Here is an 18,410-nt window from a genome sequence, read left to right on the forward strand (position 1 = left end):
CAATGGGCATCTGGAGTCAGATAACACAAAAGGCCCCTGCTCACAGCAGCAGATGAAGCTGTGTATCTTCAATGGCCCAAACAACACAAAAACTAGACAGTAGCCGAATGGAGCCATGTAATCTATTCCAAAGAGTTGCAATTTTGCCTCTTTTCAAATGATGCAATGCATTGAGTGCAGCGAAGGCCGAATGTGACATTTAACTTACACTGTATGGAAAGATGTAATTCAGGCTCAAAGTGCATTTGTATTGTTTGGGCGGGGGGAAGGGAGTGGTGTTGTGTATGCCATGAACTGGCTCCACCCATTCAGGTTACTGTAATCATGAGCCAGGTTGGCTTCCAAAATAGGGTTGGAACTCGTGAAGCTCTCTTCTCCTTAAGTGTACCTAGTAGCTATAATTAAAGTGCAGCTACCCATAGAGGTCCAGTGTGGGCTCTAATTATCACATGGCAGTGAAACTTGGTAGATATTCTAAGGTGGAACAGACTTACGCTTGAAAAAAATTAGTTCCAATTTTGACTGTCAAGTGCAGAGCTGGCGCAGTGAATGCAAGAAAGATGTACAGAAATGTTTCCATACATAGTGGGTTAAGTATGGGACATGGGCAGAAAAGATCAGAAAGGTAAGAAAGGTATACTGTTGATTTTGTTATTAACCACCGCTTCCACAATTCGTTCAATATGGGCACCAGAGATTGCAGTGAGATGCTATATAGCAACAGATTTGCACATGGTGGACAAAACTGGAACTAATTTTCTTGCAGAGTAAATCAGTTTCACAGTAACACATTAGCATATCTAACAAGTTTCACTGCCATACGATAATTACAGCCCACATTGGACCTCCGTGCATAGCTGCACTTTAATTATGGGATGTATATGTGGATATGGAAAAAATTGGATTTTTCCAAATTTCCCGGTTAAAAATATACTCTTTCTTGTGAAGGAACATTTTTTCTGTGTTAAGTGACAACATACTTTCCTTCAGAGCTCTAAAACTTCCTTTTGATGGTAAAGATTTTATACACCAGCCTAGAAAACTACACCCAGCACAAACAATGGGTTTTAGAACGATCTTTGATGTGCAGCAAATTGTAATCTATGAAAATACCAAAACAAATACGAAAAACTGACCTTGAAACTTGGTCTTTTTTAGCATGTGTTACTCTTTAAGATATATCAAACTCATTAGCCCGCTACTGCAGAATAATACTGCAGCAATAACATAAACAAGATAATAACACCAAAGTAAAACATTAGTTGCAAAGAAAATGCATTATTTACAACAACAAAACACAGTGCACACTCAAGTGTCTGCTGTTTGCATTTCAAATGGCTCATGGAAAAATATTGTGAATATTAGTGTGAGGAGTGTTACTTTCAAATTAAATTTCCTTTTGTGCACGATGAATTATGTTATGTGTCAAAATGTGTGATGAATTTTTTAAATCATGGAGCATTTAACCCTCACTGAAAACTTACCACCTTGTGGACCAGTCATCTACAAAAATTCAGAGTATGAATGTCAATGTGTACACTTGTTTCAATGACTATAAAAAAGCCTTTGACAGCATAAGACAGAAGAGATAGTGGAGATTTTGAGGTGAACAGTATTAACCAATACGATTAGTGCATCATCAGTGTGCTGTATTGGAATCAGACCACAGGTGTAAAAACTGATCAAAGAACATCAGAAGCAACTACAATTAGTAAAATCATTTGTCAGCGCTATATACTATCACATCTCTTGTTTAACATTTACTCAAAGGCAATTTTCAGGAAAGTGTTGGCAGAAGAAAGCAATAGGATTATTATAAACAGAAAAATAATCAACAGGAACAGGTACACAGATGATGCCATTGTCATAGCAAATGATCTACCTGTGCTCCAACGCATGACAGACAATTAAAACCAGCACAGTGAAGTGTTTGGGCTGTTTGTCAGCACTTCCAACACCAATGTTATGGTCTTCTCTAAAAGATGAAATGAAGTAAATCTTGTCAATAAAAAGAAATATGATTGAACATGTACCCTCCTTGAAGTACTTTGGCACTGTGATGGAAGAGCAGTGTGACTGCAAAAAAGAGAACAGATCTAGAATAGAACAGGCCAGAAGACAATTTATTAGCAAGAAAAAACTCTTCATAAGATCAGAACTTAGCCCACAACTGAGAATGGAAATGAGTCTCATTGTTCTCTATGGATGTGAAACTTAGACCCTTGAGCAATATCTAGAGAAAAGAACTGATGCTTCTGAAATGTATCTGAATCATTGTCTCTTTTGTATACCTTCACTGGATGAAAAAGCTAAAACAGCTATTGCTCACTACAAAACAAAGGAAAACTCAATACCTAGAATATTCACTGAAGACCTAAAGAAATTGGTATACCTGCCTAATATGTATGCCCCCCACAAGTACGCAGAAGTTCAGCAACAGGACATGGTCTGGACTCGGCTAACGTCTGAAGTAGCACTACAGAGAATTGATACCATGAACCCTGCAGAGCTGTCCATAAATCCGTAAGAGTACAAGGGAGTGGAAATCACATCAAAGCACATTATGAGGCATTCCAGATATTCTCAACAATGGTCACATCTGGGGAGCTTGGTGGCCAGCGGAAGTGTTTAAACTCAGAAGAGTTTTCCTGGAGCCACTCTGTAGCAATTCTGGATGTGTTGGGTATCATATTGTCTTGTTGGAATTGCCCAAGTACGCCAGAATGCACAATGGACATGAATGGATGCAGATGATCAGACAGGATGCTTACCTATCTGTCACCTGTCAGAGTTGTATCTACTTATACAAGTGTCAGGGGTCCCATAGCACTCCAACAGTACACATCACATACCATTCCAACAATACACATCACACACCATTACAGAGCCTTCACCTGCATGAACAGTCCCCGCTGACCTGGAGGGTCCATGGATTCATGAGGTTGTTTCCATACCCATACACATCCAACTGCTCGATACAATTTGAAACCTACCAGTCAACATGTTTCCAATCATCAACAGTCCAATGTCGGTGTTGATGGGCCCTGGCAAGGCGTAAAGCTTTGTGTCATGCAGTCATCAAGGGTACACAAGTGAACCTTCGGCTCTCTAAGCCCATATGTATGATATTTCGTTGAATGGTTTGCACACTGACATTTGTTGATGGCCCAGAAATGAAATCTGTGGCAATTTGCAGAAGGGTTCCACTTCTGTCAAGTTGACTGATTCTCTTCAGTTGTTGTTGGTCACATTCTTGGAGGATCTTTTTGCGGCCGCAGCAATGTTGGAGATTTGATGTTTTACCGGATTCCTGATATTCATGGTACACTCGTGACTTGGTCATATGGGGAAATCCCCACTTCATCGCTACCTTGGAGATGTTTTGTCCCACCGCTCATGTGCCAACTGTAGCAACGCATTCAAACCCACTTAAATCTTGATAAACTGCCATTGTAGCAGCAGTAACCAATCTAACAACTACACCAGACATTCGTTGTCTTATGTAGGCGCTGCTGACCACAGTGCCATATTCTGCCAGTATTTGAATATGAACGTCCATACCAGTTTCTTTGGTGCTTCAGTGTACTATAATAGTCAAAAGACACCACTTATTATAACTCATCACTGAAGAGAAAATACAAAGGAACAGGTCTGTTGGGGCACAAAAGAACTCGTGGGAGAAGGACATTCGGAGATGGTACGACTTGTAAAGGGACATCCTCTTCTAGCATTACTTTTCCTCAACAGTAGTTGTCAACACCAGTATTATTTTTCAAATTTTGGACAGGTCATTATTATCTCAGTTGCTTTTCTGAAAACTTAAATATAATTTTATACATAGTATGTTATATTTCAAGTTAAAATGGATGAAAATGAATTACTTTATAAAATGTTTCAGTCTTGGTGTTATAATCGATAAATACTACTCTGAATGTACAGTTAAAATTGTTTTTCTTTAGAAACATTTGAAATTACAAATTAATGGCACACTTAAAATTTCCATTTTTAATTACGCAATACTGTACTGCGTACTATGTTTATTTCTGGACTCATTTATAAAATAATAATTGAAAACAATAATGCAACACAAACTAGTAGAAATTCATTTGTTAAAAAAAATTGTAAACCTTTTGGAATATGGTTATTTCCCCAGAGTGCAGCAGTCATAAGCGTGCCTCTGATGTGATTGGACATATTTTTGTATTTTTTGCGAACAATGTAATTTCCGTTTTGTTAATGTGAAAAATCAAAAAACTGTATGCTATACTAAAATGTAAGGAATATATTAACATAAAAACAACAACCTTCAAATTTATTCAGCTCAATTCAACTGTGACATTTTCAGCTTCAAGAATCAGACTCCTAGACAAGAAGAACTGGAGCCAACTCTACATGAAAAGCTAAGTAAACTATAAAGTTTATTGTAACCTTCGCTCCTCTTAAATATTCATAAAAGACTAATGTGGACATTAGACGGAATTAGCAAGGAGGAGAGAGATTACAAACTATATGTCAGACGATGCCTCCAATCCTGCAATGTCACATCCACAGGTGGGTACTTCAACTGCCAACCTCTGTCAGGAGAATGCACTGGGATCTGGAGCAAAATCCATGTCGTAACTCGTCCTAAACGTGTTCCATTGGGTTTAGGTCAGGACTATAGACATGCCAGTCTGTCTCAGGAATGTTATTGTCCACAAAAGATTGCCTGAAGGTTGCTGCTTTATGACAGTGTGCCAATACAATCGTTGTCTCCAAACTGATCCTCTACTGCAAACAGCATACAAAGCTGTGAAATGCATTCACATCCTTCCACCTAAGTGTTTCCTTAAGCAAAATAAGAGGATGATCCATAACCACAAAACACATTCACATATCATAACACAACCTCCTCTGGGTTTCACTGTTGGCACTATATATGACGACAGGTAATGTTCGAACAGTGTGAGGTATCATTCCAAATCACTAGTTTCCAATCATCCAATGTCCAGTGATCTCTTTCTTCACACCACTTCAAGTATCACTTACCTTTAACTAAAGAAATGTGTGGCTCATGAGGAGCTGCTTGATTGTTGTAACCCGTTCTTTTTAACTCCCTACTCATATTCACTGTACTAGCTGGTAGCACTCTGGAACCCATAAGTGATTCCTCCCATTAACTTCATACGATTTTTTACAAGCACCTTCCCATGATGCTCGACAGTCCCTGTCCACCAGTATAAGAGATATGCCTGGTCCTTATTTAGTTGTTGTTCCCTTGCGTTTCCATTCCACAATCACATCAACAACAGTCAACTCAGACACCTTTAGAAGGGCTAAAGCCACCGTGATGGATCTGTTACTTAGGTCAAATATAACCACCAGCCCACGTTTGAAGACACTGAGCTTCCTGATGGACTCATTCTGTTGTTACTGCTTCTCTCTTAAGAATTCAATACTCCCCTTCTTCTAATACACTGATGAGTCCACCTATCACTGACATCTAGTGGGCCATTCCACATTACATAGGAGTGTTCCAAGACTTTGGATCAAATAGTGTAGGTAGTTGATTTACATTTGCACGGCCTTCAACCATTACAACATATACTTCAGATTCTATCACAGATTCAGCCTGCTTTGTAATGAACAACTGTGCCATGTTTTGAAATGACTCTCCACTGCCAAAAGCAAATAGTAATTGTAAGTCTCTAGTTCACTGAATTGCTATCTCTGATACTTGTTTCTTCCTTCGATATAAAAGGTATTATCAAATACACCAGAATTTCAAACTTGATCAATGACATACAAGTGAAGTTCCAAGAAGCAGTAATGTTACACATATTCAACTTCCATCCACATTATTCCCACCATATATTTTACAGTGTATTGTCATCCACCAAATATGATCTTTGAATTTTACATTGCATTACTGAACAACTATCCTCTTCACAAGACACAGACTTGTAATTATACAATTATAAAATGTGATAAGTTTGCCACCACTGTGGACATAAACAAACATCAGACGCTGTTGCAAACATGACGTGAACAGTGTTGGAAACAAGGTGATGACCCCTACAATGCTTGCTCTTCTTGAGATGCACTGTAATAGAAATGGATTTTGCTTATTTTGAAACTCCCCATGACATTCTTGACTAAGCAGTCGGCATTCAACACTAACCTCGTTTTGTTATTACTCACAAAATAACACTGGTTCATAGGCATTAAACAATATTAACTTATTTTGCCTTTTCATATGAAGTCCAGTACACAATCAAAGTTTCTGAAAGATTCTTTCATAAAAATAAAATAGTCTTTTAAAGATTGCACAGAATTTCACAATATTCAACAATAAAAAATAATGCTGACAGAAGTGAAGCATAGGTCAACGGCAGAGATGGCAATAATAAACAGTCATTGCTTGAAATTGATTTCTAAATTATTTCCAACACCAACATACATCAAAACATATCAAAACACAAAAATAAGTAATGGCTGTGTATCTATGTAAATTACAGAAGCTAAAGATAGGTTGTTATAAAATTTCTAGCGTATACAAAAGACTGAGGTATCCCCACCTTTTAGAAGGTAATTCTTCCGCATCTCCAATACACTGTCTGCCATCAATACCGGGTCCTGGAAATACATTTATAGATACAAAATCAGAACATATGATAAAAACTGTGGCCTAAACAATATGTAGTCAGATGAAGTAATAGAACTTTATGAAAAGTAATATGTAATTACAGCAGATAGGACATCGGAAATAAAAACCTTATAAGTTTTTCACTGTTTTGGTGGGGCAGCAGACAGGGTAAAATTAAGACAAGTCAAGTCTCTATGTGCCCTGCCAAGTTATTGGTTCAATCATTTTTCATAGCTGTACTGATCTATAAAGAGAGAATAGCAAAGACAATCACACACAGCACCTGAGGATAACTAATATGTCTCTGCTATTTGTGTGTAAAAAATGGAAGTAACAACATGGTTTGCCACAATGAAATCTGTCTTCATTTTAATTTGTGACAATATGTGTCTCATAATATACCAATGTACCTAACATACCAATAACCTACCCATGTGGAGCCTAATGTAACAAAGCAAAATGATGAGTAGGTGACTTTTTTAAAAAAATATATAAAACTTATCAATTTCACTGCAAAACTGTTTGTCTATTGCAACTAGGTTGATCAATTTTGAAGAAACCTATCACCACCCAATAATATACCACAAGTAATAGTTTCTTTGTCATGTAAGCAGTCTTCCTTATTATGTGTTGATGTATTCACTGTGTGGTTGGCAAGTACTGTTTCTTAAGTAATCTGTGAATAGCAGCAGACAACTAATATTTGACAGCATTCTGAATTAATATATTTAAATTTGAAAACACAACTAGTTTATACAACAATTAAATGTGTTTATTTTAATAAATTGTTAGCTGAAGTTCAGGACAATGTATAGCAACAATAAAGATTATTTACTCCCAGATATACAGGTTCCACTGAGGCAATTGTAGTAATTCAAACGACGACAAGTAAGAGAACACTGGTCCCATTATTAAGAGGATAAGGAATTTAATCCCTAGTAAACTAATTCCATGAGATGGAGTTAAGAAATAACTCAAAAACTGCCATATTTTTTTCAATTGGTTATTATAATGGTTTTTAAAAGAATGCAAAACCTCGAAGATTGACAACAGTTTTCAGATACCACTAACTAAGCACGGCTTGAAAGTGAGATGCTTTTCCACAATGGAAATCTGGCAACAAATCCAAAGAGATTCTGGTTATGTGTAAAGTTTAGTTACAAGAGGCATAAAACACCTTCACTATCTGATGGCAGTGGCAATGTTACTGATGAAAGCGCCACTAAAGCAGAGCTACTAAACACAAGTTATCCAAAGTTCTATCAGCAAAGAAAATGCATTAATATTCCAGAATTCAAATCAAGAACTGATGCCAAAATGAGTAATTTGGATGTATATACCTCTGGTGTAACAAAAGCAACTTAAGTCACATAATAAAGGCAAAACTTTCTATGTAAATTGCATATCAATTACATTTCTTTTGGAGTATGCTGATGAAACAGCATCATTTTTTGCAACCATATACAACTGCCCACTAGAAGTAAGATCTGCACCTAGACTGGAAAGCTGCAAAGGCTACACCAATACACAAGAAAGTAAATACAAGAATCTGCTCAATTATATGTCCATATCATTGACATCAATTTGTAGTAGGGTTCTTGAACTTACACTGTGTTCCAACATCATGAAGTACCTTGGAGAAAATTCTCTACTGACAACAAAAAGCAAGGATTCAGAAGATACTGTTCTTGTGAAACACAAATGGCTCTTTACTGACTTGAAGTAATGAATGCCATCAACGCGGATCTCAAACTGATTCCTTATAACTTGATTTTCAGATCACTTTTGTCACTGTTCCTCACAAGCATCCTCTAATCAAATTTGTGTATACATAGTATTGTTTCAGTTGTGCAACTGGATTTGTGATTTCCTGTCAGTAAGGTTATAGTTTGTAGCAATAGCAACTGATGGGAAATTATCTGCTGAAACAGAAGTGATATCTGGGGTCCTCAGATGTAGTGTTGAAGGTCCTCTTCTGTTCTTAAGCCATATAAACCACTAAACCCCCAACTCTTTAGACAATCAAACTCCCATGAATAAAACAGCTTCAATGTTTTGATTACTTTACAAGTCAGTTAATGTGGTAAATATTTGACATTATGGACATGAACAGAACAAAACTCTAGAAAAGGTTTGAAAGTATAAGGGGTGATCAAAAAGTTTCCGTTTGAAAGCAGTACAGTACAGAATTGGTAGGCCGAGCTGGCAAAATTGCCACGGGCGTTGAGACAATCATCCCACCAACCCATCAGGTAGAAAATACCTGTTTGGTAAAACACTGTTTCCACCGCATGAAGACGTCCTTAACTGCCTGCTGCACATCCTCATCTGACAGAAATCATCAACCTTTCAAGGACTTTTTTATGGGACTGAAGGTGTGGTAATTGCATGGGGAGAGATCAGGACTACTGGACAGGGGCTCGAGTGTCTCCCACTTGGTTTGGTGTAACTTCTGTGTTACAACCTTCATAATATGGAAACATGCATTCTTATGAAGTTACAGCACTCCTTGGCCCATCATTCCGCAATGGTGGTTTCCAACAGATTTGCTGCCCCACACACATTCTTCAGTCTCCAATAGATATCTAATGATGGTAGAGCAGTCAACAAAAGAACAACACATTGGTACTGTTTGGTCTTTAATAACTTTGCCACACTTCATTCATCCTTTGCCTATATTCGGTGCTTATATACCAGCATAAGTGTTTCGCTACATTGCATATACACTGCAGCAATGCTCTCAAACATAAACTTTTTAATCACCCTTTATAGACTGAAGATTGCTGGAAGTCACTACGTGCTCTCATTCTCAAATACTGGATTAATATAGTCCAGTTAAGGTGCGCATTGTGAGCTACGTCACCTCAAGATATAAGCATAGTTTCTAACTGCAATTCTAGTCTTACTGGTTAAACCTTTAACACAACATTATACCTCTTGATGAGTAGATGACAACAACATTTCAAATTTGATCAATAATTATATGAAATATTGAAAATCAAATTTTTGTTAGCCCTGTTGTTGTTGTTGTGGTCTTCAGTCCTGAGACTGGTTTGATGCAGCTCTCCATGCTACTCTATCCTGTGCAAGCTTTTTCATCTCCCAGTACCTACTGCAACCTACATCCTTCTGAATCTGCTTAGTGTATTCATCTCTTGGTCTCCCTCTACGATTTTTACCCTCCACGCTGCCCTCCAATACTAAATTGGTGATCCCTTGATGCCTCAGAACATGTCCTACCAACCGATCCCTTCTTCTGGTCAAGTTGTGCCACAAACTTCTCTTCTCCCCAATCCTATTCAATACTTCCTCATTAGTTATGTGATCTACCCATCTAATCTTCAGCATTCTTCTGTAGCACCACATTTCGAAAGCTTCTATTCTCTTCTTGTCCAAATTATTTATCGTCCATGTTTCACTTCCATACATGGCTACACTCCATACGAATACTTTCAGAAATGACTTCCTGACACTTAAATCAATACTGGATGTTAACAAATTTCTCTTCTTCAGAAACGCTTTCCTTGCCATTGCCAGCCTACATTTTATATCCTCTCTACTTCGACCATCATCAGTTATTTTGCTCCCCAAATAGCAAAACTCCTTTACTACTTTAAGTGCCTCATTTCCTAATCTAATTCCCTCAGCATCACCCGACTTAATTAGACTACATTCCATTATCCTTGTTTTGCTTTTGTTGATGTTCATCTTATATCCTCCTTTCAAGACACTGTCCATTCCATTCAACTGCTCTTCCAAGTCCTTTGCTGTCTCTGACAGAATTACAATGTCATCGGCGAACCTCAAAGTTTTTATTTCTTCTCCATGAATTTTAATACCTACCCCGAATTTTTCTTTTGTTTCCTTTACTGCTTGCTCAATATACAGATTGAACAACATCGGGGAGAGGCTACAACCCTGTCTTACTCCCTTCCCAACCACTGCTTCCCTTTCATGTCCCTCGACTCTTATAACTGCCATCTGGTTTCTGTACAAATTGTAAATAGCCTTTCGCTCCCTGTATTTTACCCCTGCCACCTTCAGAATTTGAAAGAGAGTATTCCAGTCAACATTGTCAAAAGCTTTCTCTAAGTCTACAAATGCTAGAAACGTAGGTTTGCCTTTCCTTAATCTTTCTTCTAAGATAAGTCGTAAGGTCAGTATTGCCTCACGAGTTCCAGTGTTTCTACGGAATCCAAACTGATCTTCCCCGAGGTTGGCTTCTACTAGTTTTTCCATTCGTCTGTAAAGAATTCGTGTTAGTATTTTGCAGCTGTGACTTATTAAGCTGATAGTTCGGTAATTTTCACATCTGTCAACACCTGCTTTCTTCGGGATTGGAATTATTATATTCTTCTTGAAGTCTGAGGGTATTTCGCCTGTTTCATACATCTTGCTCACCAGATGGTAGAGTTTTGTCAGGACTGGCTCTCCCACGGCCGTCAGTAGTTCCAATGGAATATTGTCTACTCCGGGGGCCTTGTTTCGACTCAGGTCTTTCAGTGCTCTGTCAAACTCTTCACGCAGTATCGTATCTCCCATTTCATCTTCATCTACATCCTCTTCCATTTCCATAATATTGTCCTCAAGTACATCGGCCTTGTATAGACCCTCTATATACTCCTTCCACCTTTCTGCTTTCCCTTCTTTGCTTAGAACTGGGTTTCCATCTGAGCTCTTGATATTCATACAAGTCGTTCTCTTATCTCCAAAGGTCTCTTTAATTTTCCTGTAGGCGGTATCTATCTTACCCCTAGTGAGATAGGCCTCTACATCCTTACATTTGTCCTCTAGCCATCCCTGTTTAGCCATTTTGCACTTCCTGTCGATCTCATTTTTGAGACGTTTGTATTCCTTTTTGCCTGTTTCACTTACTGCATTTTTATATTTTCTCCTTTCATCAATTAAATTCAATATTTCTTCTGTTACCCAAGGATTTCTACTAGCCCTCGTCTTTTTACCTACTTGATCCTCTGCTGCCTTCACTACTTCATCCCTCAAAGCTACCCATTCTTCTTCTACTGTATTTATTTCCCCCATTCCTGTCAATTGCTCCCTTATGCTCTCCCTGAATCTCTGTACAACCTCTGGTTCTTTCAGTTTATCCAGGTCCCATCTCCTTAAATTCCCACCTTTTTGCAGTTTCTTCAGTTTTAATCTACAGGTCATAACCAATAGATTGTGGTCAGAGTCCACATCTGCCCCTGGAAATGTCTTACAATTTAAAACCTGGTTCCTAAATCTCTGTCTTACCATTATATAATCTATCTGATACCTTTTAGTATCTCCAGGGTTCTTCCATGTATACAACCTTCTTTCATGATTCTTAAACCAAGTGTTAGTTATGATTAAGTTGTGCTCTGTGCAAAATTCTACCAGGCGGCTTCCTCTTTCATTTCTGTCCCCCAATCCATATTCACCTACTATGTTTCCTTCTCTCCCTTTTCCTACACTCGAATTCCAGTCACCCATGACTATTAAATTTTCGTCTCCCTTCACAATCTGAATAATTTCTTTTATTTCATCATACATTTCTTCAATTTCTTCGTCATCTGCAGAGCTAGTTAGCATATAAACTTGTACTACTGTAGTAGGTGTGGGCTTCGTATCTATCTTGGCCACAATAATGCGTTCACTGTGCTGTTTGTAGTAGCTTACCCGCATTCCTATTTTCCTATTCATTATTAAACCCACTCCTCCATTACCCCTATTTGATTTTGTGTTTATAACCCTGTAGTCACCTGACCAGAAGTCTTGTTCCTCCTGCCACCGAACTTCACTAATTCCCACTATATCTAACTTCAACCTACCCATTTCCCTTTTTAAATTTTCTAACCTACCTGCCCGATTAAGGGATCTGACATTCCACGCTCCGATCCGTAGAACGCCAGTTTTCTTTCTCCTGATAACGACATCCTCTTGAGTAGTCCCCGCCCGGAGATCCGAATGGGGGACTATTTTACCTCCGGAATATTTTACCCAAGAGGACGCCATCATCATGTAATCATACAGTAAAGCTGCATGCCCTCGGGAAAAATTACGGCTGTAGTTTCCCCTTGCTTTCAGCCGTTCGCAGTACCAGCACAGCAAGGCCGTTTTGGTTATTGTTACAAGGCCAGATCAGTCAATCATCCAGACTGTTGCCCTTGCAACTACTGAAAAGGCTGCTGCCCCTCTTCAGGAACCACACGTTTGTCTGGCCTCTCAACAGATACCCCTCCGTTGTGGTAGCCCTGGGAGCCATTAGATAGGCAACGACCAATAGAAACCGTGAATCATGGACCATCAGGCAGGTTAGCCAGTTAGTAACATAGATGACTTGGGAGAAAATCTGAGCAGCTCTCTTAAGATTATTTGCAGTTGATACTGTCGTTTGAAATCTAGTAAAGCCATCACAAGGTCAAAAGCAATTGCAAAAGATTTAGGCAAGATACCCGCTTGGTGCGGAAAGTGGCAACTGATTCTTAACAATAGAAACTATGAAGTCCTCCACATCAATACTAAAAATATTCCAGTTGCATGTTAAATCACATAAATTTAAAAGCTGTAGATTCAATTAATCATCTACAGATTACAATTACAAACAATTTACATTGGAACCATCAAGAAAGAAAATATTGTGGGAAGGCAAACCAAAGACCGCTTTTTAATGGCAGAAAACTTAGCATATCCGACTCAAAACACTGCATATACTATGTTTGTCATCCTCTTTAGGGGTATTTCTGTGCAATATGTTACCCTCACTAGATTGCATTGACAAAGGACATCAAGAAGATTCACAGAAAGGCAGCTTGTGTTTTATTATCAAGAAATACAAGAGAGAGTGTCACAGATATAGTAAGTGAGCTAGGATGGCAGTTGTTAAAGCAAAGGCATTTTCGACTGCAGAGAAATCGTTTTGATCAATTTCTATCACCAACTTTCTCCTCTGAATGTCAAAATATTTTGTTGACACCCACCTACACAGAGAGAAATGACCTTTATAACAAAGTAAGAGAAAGCACAGTTTGCATGGAGAGATTTAGCTGTTCATTTTTCCTCCATGTGCTACTTGAGAGTGGAATGGTCAAAAAATAGTTTGACAGTAGTTAGTTAGCTATCTGCTAGGGGGAGAGAAGGGGGTGGCAGCTGGGAGATTCGAACACGGATCTCCCCCTTCGCAGTCCAACACTGTGACCACATAACCACAATGTCATGGCTACTCAAGAGATTGCTAAATGTTGCACAACTTAAGCTTGCACCATTCTCTGTTTCTATTTAGCTTCTTTTTCCACATTTCAGTACATCATCTTCCTATTTTCATGACTGATCTGTGTTCCGCTTTTGACAGGCTATCCACTGGACCATCTTACCACTAGACCTGTGAGAGAGGGGGAGTTTCCCTTGCTAGAAACAAGCTGGTGGATCACATGGAGCATATTTTTCATCTTGATTTGTGACTGCAATGTGCTCCAGTGGCAACTGTTGACTTTATCTGGCTCACAAATTGCGCAGTTTGTTTACAAAAATGGATGCACATACAATTACTATGTTAGCTCTAATAAAATGCCCCTTTCCTCCCTTGCCCATAGCCTAGCCATGCTGTTCCATCTGTAGTATACATAGGTAAAAACTTCAGTATCTTAAGGCAAAAAGTACAGTTCCACATCCAGTAAAAAGGGACATCAACATCTAAAAATTCCATTAGAAATAGAACGATACAAACTGCCAACAGTCTTACATACAAGGTCAAAATTATTTCATCACTCTCACCTTTTAGTAAAACTCTACAGACATTCTTACTAAATCACTGCTTTTATTCAAGTAGCAGAATGTTTACAAAATGTGACATAGGCGACTTTAAGCAAGTCCATACAAAATATCCTACTACAGGTAGTGCAAAGTTCTCTTGCAGACAAAGTCACAAAAATCATTTATATACTGCAATACTAGTGTTAAATCTTCTATATCTCATATAAAGGTGTGTGTGTGTGTGTGTGTGTGTGTGTGTGTGTGTGTGTGTGTGTGTGTGTGTGTGTTGGGAAGGGGGGGGGGGGGGGGGGTTGTACGCGCGCACTTGCGTACACGTGCTGAATAACAATTCATTGGGATATCAAATCAGGGAGTGACACAGAAGCAATATTGCAATTCGTTGGTCCATATTCCTTGGCATGTTCACAAAATCAAAAAAACTCATTCCTGAGAAAGAGCACTTTCATATGTACATAATATCAAATATTACAGAACCTTCTTCATTTTTTATGAGAACTAATCAAAGCGTTGTAATTCTTGAAAATATGAGCAATGAACTTTCGTGAACTGGTTAAAGAGTGGAAACTGTGGAGAACGATCAACAAACTATAAGCTGATAATGTAGGCGATGATACGGTGTGGCAAATGTGAGGACAGTGTCTCACCTAACAGAACTTTCTGAGTGATTTATATGATAACTGTGAATGGTATCATGGCCATGATAGGGGTCAAACCGTTACTCAATGACAAGCATTGAAAACAATGCACAGTTTGCTTTGTCACATCTACCAACAGACAGTGTTTCCTTATTGACAAGGAACTGTACAAAGGAAGCAATACGTTTTATTTGCGACACAAATCATATTTTTACTTGCCACAAACATTACTCTTGTGTCGTCCAAAACTGTTTTTATAGCTCCAAAACAACTAAAAGCACCTTCATGGAAGCCAAAAGATAAGGATTCTGAGCAACACCACCTGTATCAGCTGCCAACATTGAGAAGACATTGGCTGTGAGATCTTCTAGATGCGAGTAACGATCCCACAAGAAGTGATCCACAGGAGTTAAATCTGGTGACTGAGGTGCCCAAGCAGGTGGACCACCTCGGTCGATCCATCTTTCACCGTATTGTCTACTGAGGTGTCTCCAAACCACAAGTGAGAAGTGAGGTGGTGTACCATCATGCTGAAACCATATTTCCTGACTGACATTCAGTAGCAAAACTTCCGATAATGGGCCCAATACATTTTGTAGGAAGATCAAGTATGCAGGACCAGCTGGCTTGTGTGGAAGGAGGAACAACCTAATCACATGACCGTCCAGAATCCCTGCCTACAAGTTAACACCAAATTGGTGCTGAAATTCCTGAATGTGTGTGGCATAACAGTTTTCGTCTATACAGACATGGCGGTTTTACAATTCAGAACAAAGTCCTTGGTGAACTTACACTCATCTATACACAGAACTTGACATGGAAGCACGAGTATGTCAATGCAGCAGTGCAAGAAACACAGAGTAGGGAATGCTTTGTAAAAAATCGGCTGGACCCACAACACGTATGCTTTTTAAGTGTTACAGATGTAATTGTTGCTCATGCAGAATGTCCCAGGCAACACTGTGACTAACACCCATCACACAAGCAACAGTTCGAGTATGTGATCACACATCCTCTTCTACATATTGTAGTGATCTTCTTCAAATTTGGGCTGCAGCATTGCCGTGGAGTACCACAGTATTCCTTCCTCAAGGTGAAAGAACCTGTTTCTCAGAGCCACAGCAAAACTAGGGCAAAACGTTTGTGTGATAACTTGTTATGTTGCGGAAAATGTTCTTGATGCAGCCAATTAGCAGCTCTTCCATTCCCTCAAGCTTCACCATACAAAAGGAACATGTCTGTGTACTCTGAAAATGTGTAATGAACCATGTTAACTTTTATCGGAGACACACAGGCATTGAATACTTCTCGCAGCAAAGCATCAGGTGACCATCTGACATATAACACATCCTCCTGTCTACCCTACTGCATACCAGGATAAGGACCTCCAAGGTTTTTCTCTTTCTCTCAGAAGACATGGATGTGTTACATAGCTGAATTGCTCTACAAGTCCTAGAGGTTTGTAATGGGAATTTCCGAACACCCTGCAGAGCTGAACATCGTTCTTGTGCTACAGTAGAACCTTCAACTTCACCACTGGGCAGTGACTGACAAGCACTGTGGGTTCTGACACAGATATGGGCACTAACATTTTGTAGTGAAAAACTGGTCACCATACTCAATAACTGAACTTTGTGCAGAACAAAAATGTGTGTGTTATTGTCATCTAAAATATGGTTCCATGATGAACAAACACCATTCCATGCTCAATTAGTTTAACCTTGTGGTGACAGAGACCAGTGCTACAAAGGCCAAGACTATGATGTATAGGTCACTCCCTCCACAGTGTGAGTAGCAAAAATAATTAATGGAAAGGTGAAATGACATTGCACTAACTATTATTGATAGACGAGTGCAACAAAAGGTGTATTTATTGTTGTAGCTATGAGGATTTTATACAGAAGTTTCAAAATAGTTCAAAAATCAGCTCAGATGGCACTGTACGCTGTGTAGCTCATACAGTATCTGCTTGGCTAATTCAGCTCATCCTCTTCAAGTAGTCTTTGTAATCACATCACAATCTTTTTGACGTGTCCACCATTCACAGGACACAGGTGGCACAAAAGAACAATGAAATTTGCCATCACACCCTGCAGCACCTCACGGAAATGGATTCAGACGTCACACAGATCGCCAATTCAAGGATATTCTGCATGATAGTATGAAAGCTTTCACGACCGGATGACATATCTTCTGGTAAACCTTCCGGGATGTAAGGTCGTGGGCCATGAAACTCTTCAGCTCCTAACGTTTCGTCCAGAGCTGCGCTGGACATCTTCAGAGGGGTGTTTCTCCTCCGGTGAGTCTTGCCGACTGACGGGTCGGACGTCTGAGAGCGACTTATGTATCGTAGAAAGTGGGCGTGACCAGAGTTACACGTGATATGCAGAGATAACCTTCGTCAGAGATAAAACTTAACTATCGATCGTAATCTCATCACGGATAAAACTGTCTAGCAATTCTGTAGTGCTACTGTCCAAATATCACTAAGTTTCATGGTCTCTTCTTTCCGATTAAAATTATTCCTATGTTTATATATTTCAATTGCTTCTCTACAAAGCCGTGGGTAATAGTTCGTCGTCGTAGATAAAATTTTTGTTTCGGAAAACTTCACTTGATGATTTCCTGGCTGAAAAGCGTGTTCTGCTACAGCCGATTTATCTGTTTTTCCTAATCGGCAAAGACTTCTGTGTTCTTTTAACCGTGTATTTACGCTTCTTTTTGTTGTTCCAACATAAACTTTACCACATGTACACGGAATTTTATATACGCCACTGGCTGATAGAGGAGCGTGTTTATCTTTTACAGACCGAAGAACATGACAAATTTTCTTCGTTGGTCTAAAAACAGGTCTAATATCATGTTTACTTAAAATTTTTCCAATCTGATCCGTTACTTTCTTTATAAAAGGGAGAGAGACTGTATTCTTCCATCGTTTTTCGGACTTGTCTTTAAGCTTTTTGTTGTTTGGGTGCAGAATTCTGCTTACTTCTTTCATTGAGTAGCCATTTTTCTCAAAAGCATGCTTCAGATGTTTTAATCCGTCGTCTAGATACTCCGGCTTGCAAATCCGTCTGGCTCTGTCAAGGAGACTTGTAATCACACCTCTTTTTTGTTTTGGATGGTGGTTAGAGTTTTTATGTAAGTATCTGTCTGTGTGCGTTATTTTTCTAAAAATCTGTTGTTTCAAGCTTCCATCCGTCTGTCTCATAACTAAAACATCCAAAAACGGTATTTTGTTATCATTTTCTCTCTCCAAGGTAAACTGGATTCTTGGATTTATATTATTAAGGTAATCAAACAATTCGCCTAAGGCTTCTCTACCATGTGGCCAGACCACAAATGCGTACTACGGAAAACAAATAATTTGATAAAATCGGCCACTTCTATTCAAAAAA

The 18,410-nt window shown here is 38.9% G+C and overlaps 1 protein-coding gene across 3 annotated transcripts in view; it reads right to left on the minus strand.

The window, feature by feature from the left end:
• LOC124612698 overlaps nt 1-18,410 on the minus strand; it is a 222,021-nt gene that overhangs the window by 49,832 nt on the left and 153,779 nt on the right. For all 3 annotated transcript variants that reach the window (XM_047141043.1, XM_047141045.1, XM_047141042.1), the window contains one exon: nt 6,558-6,615. In XM_047141043.1, coding sequence (XP_046996999.1) covers nt 6,558-6,615 — 58 coding nt within the window. The remainder of the gene's footprint in view (nt 1-6,557; nt 6,616-18,410) is intronic.

This window comes from Schistocerca americana, chromosome 4, assembly GCF_021461395.2.
Source record: "Schistocerca americana isolate TAMUIC-IGC-003095 chromosome 4, iqSchAmer2.1, whole genome shotgun sequence".
NCBI classification, from domain to species: Eukaryota; Metazoa; Arthropoda; class Insecta; order Orthoptera; family Acrididae; genus Schistocerca; species Schistocerca americana.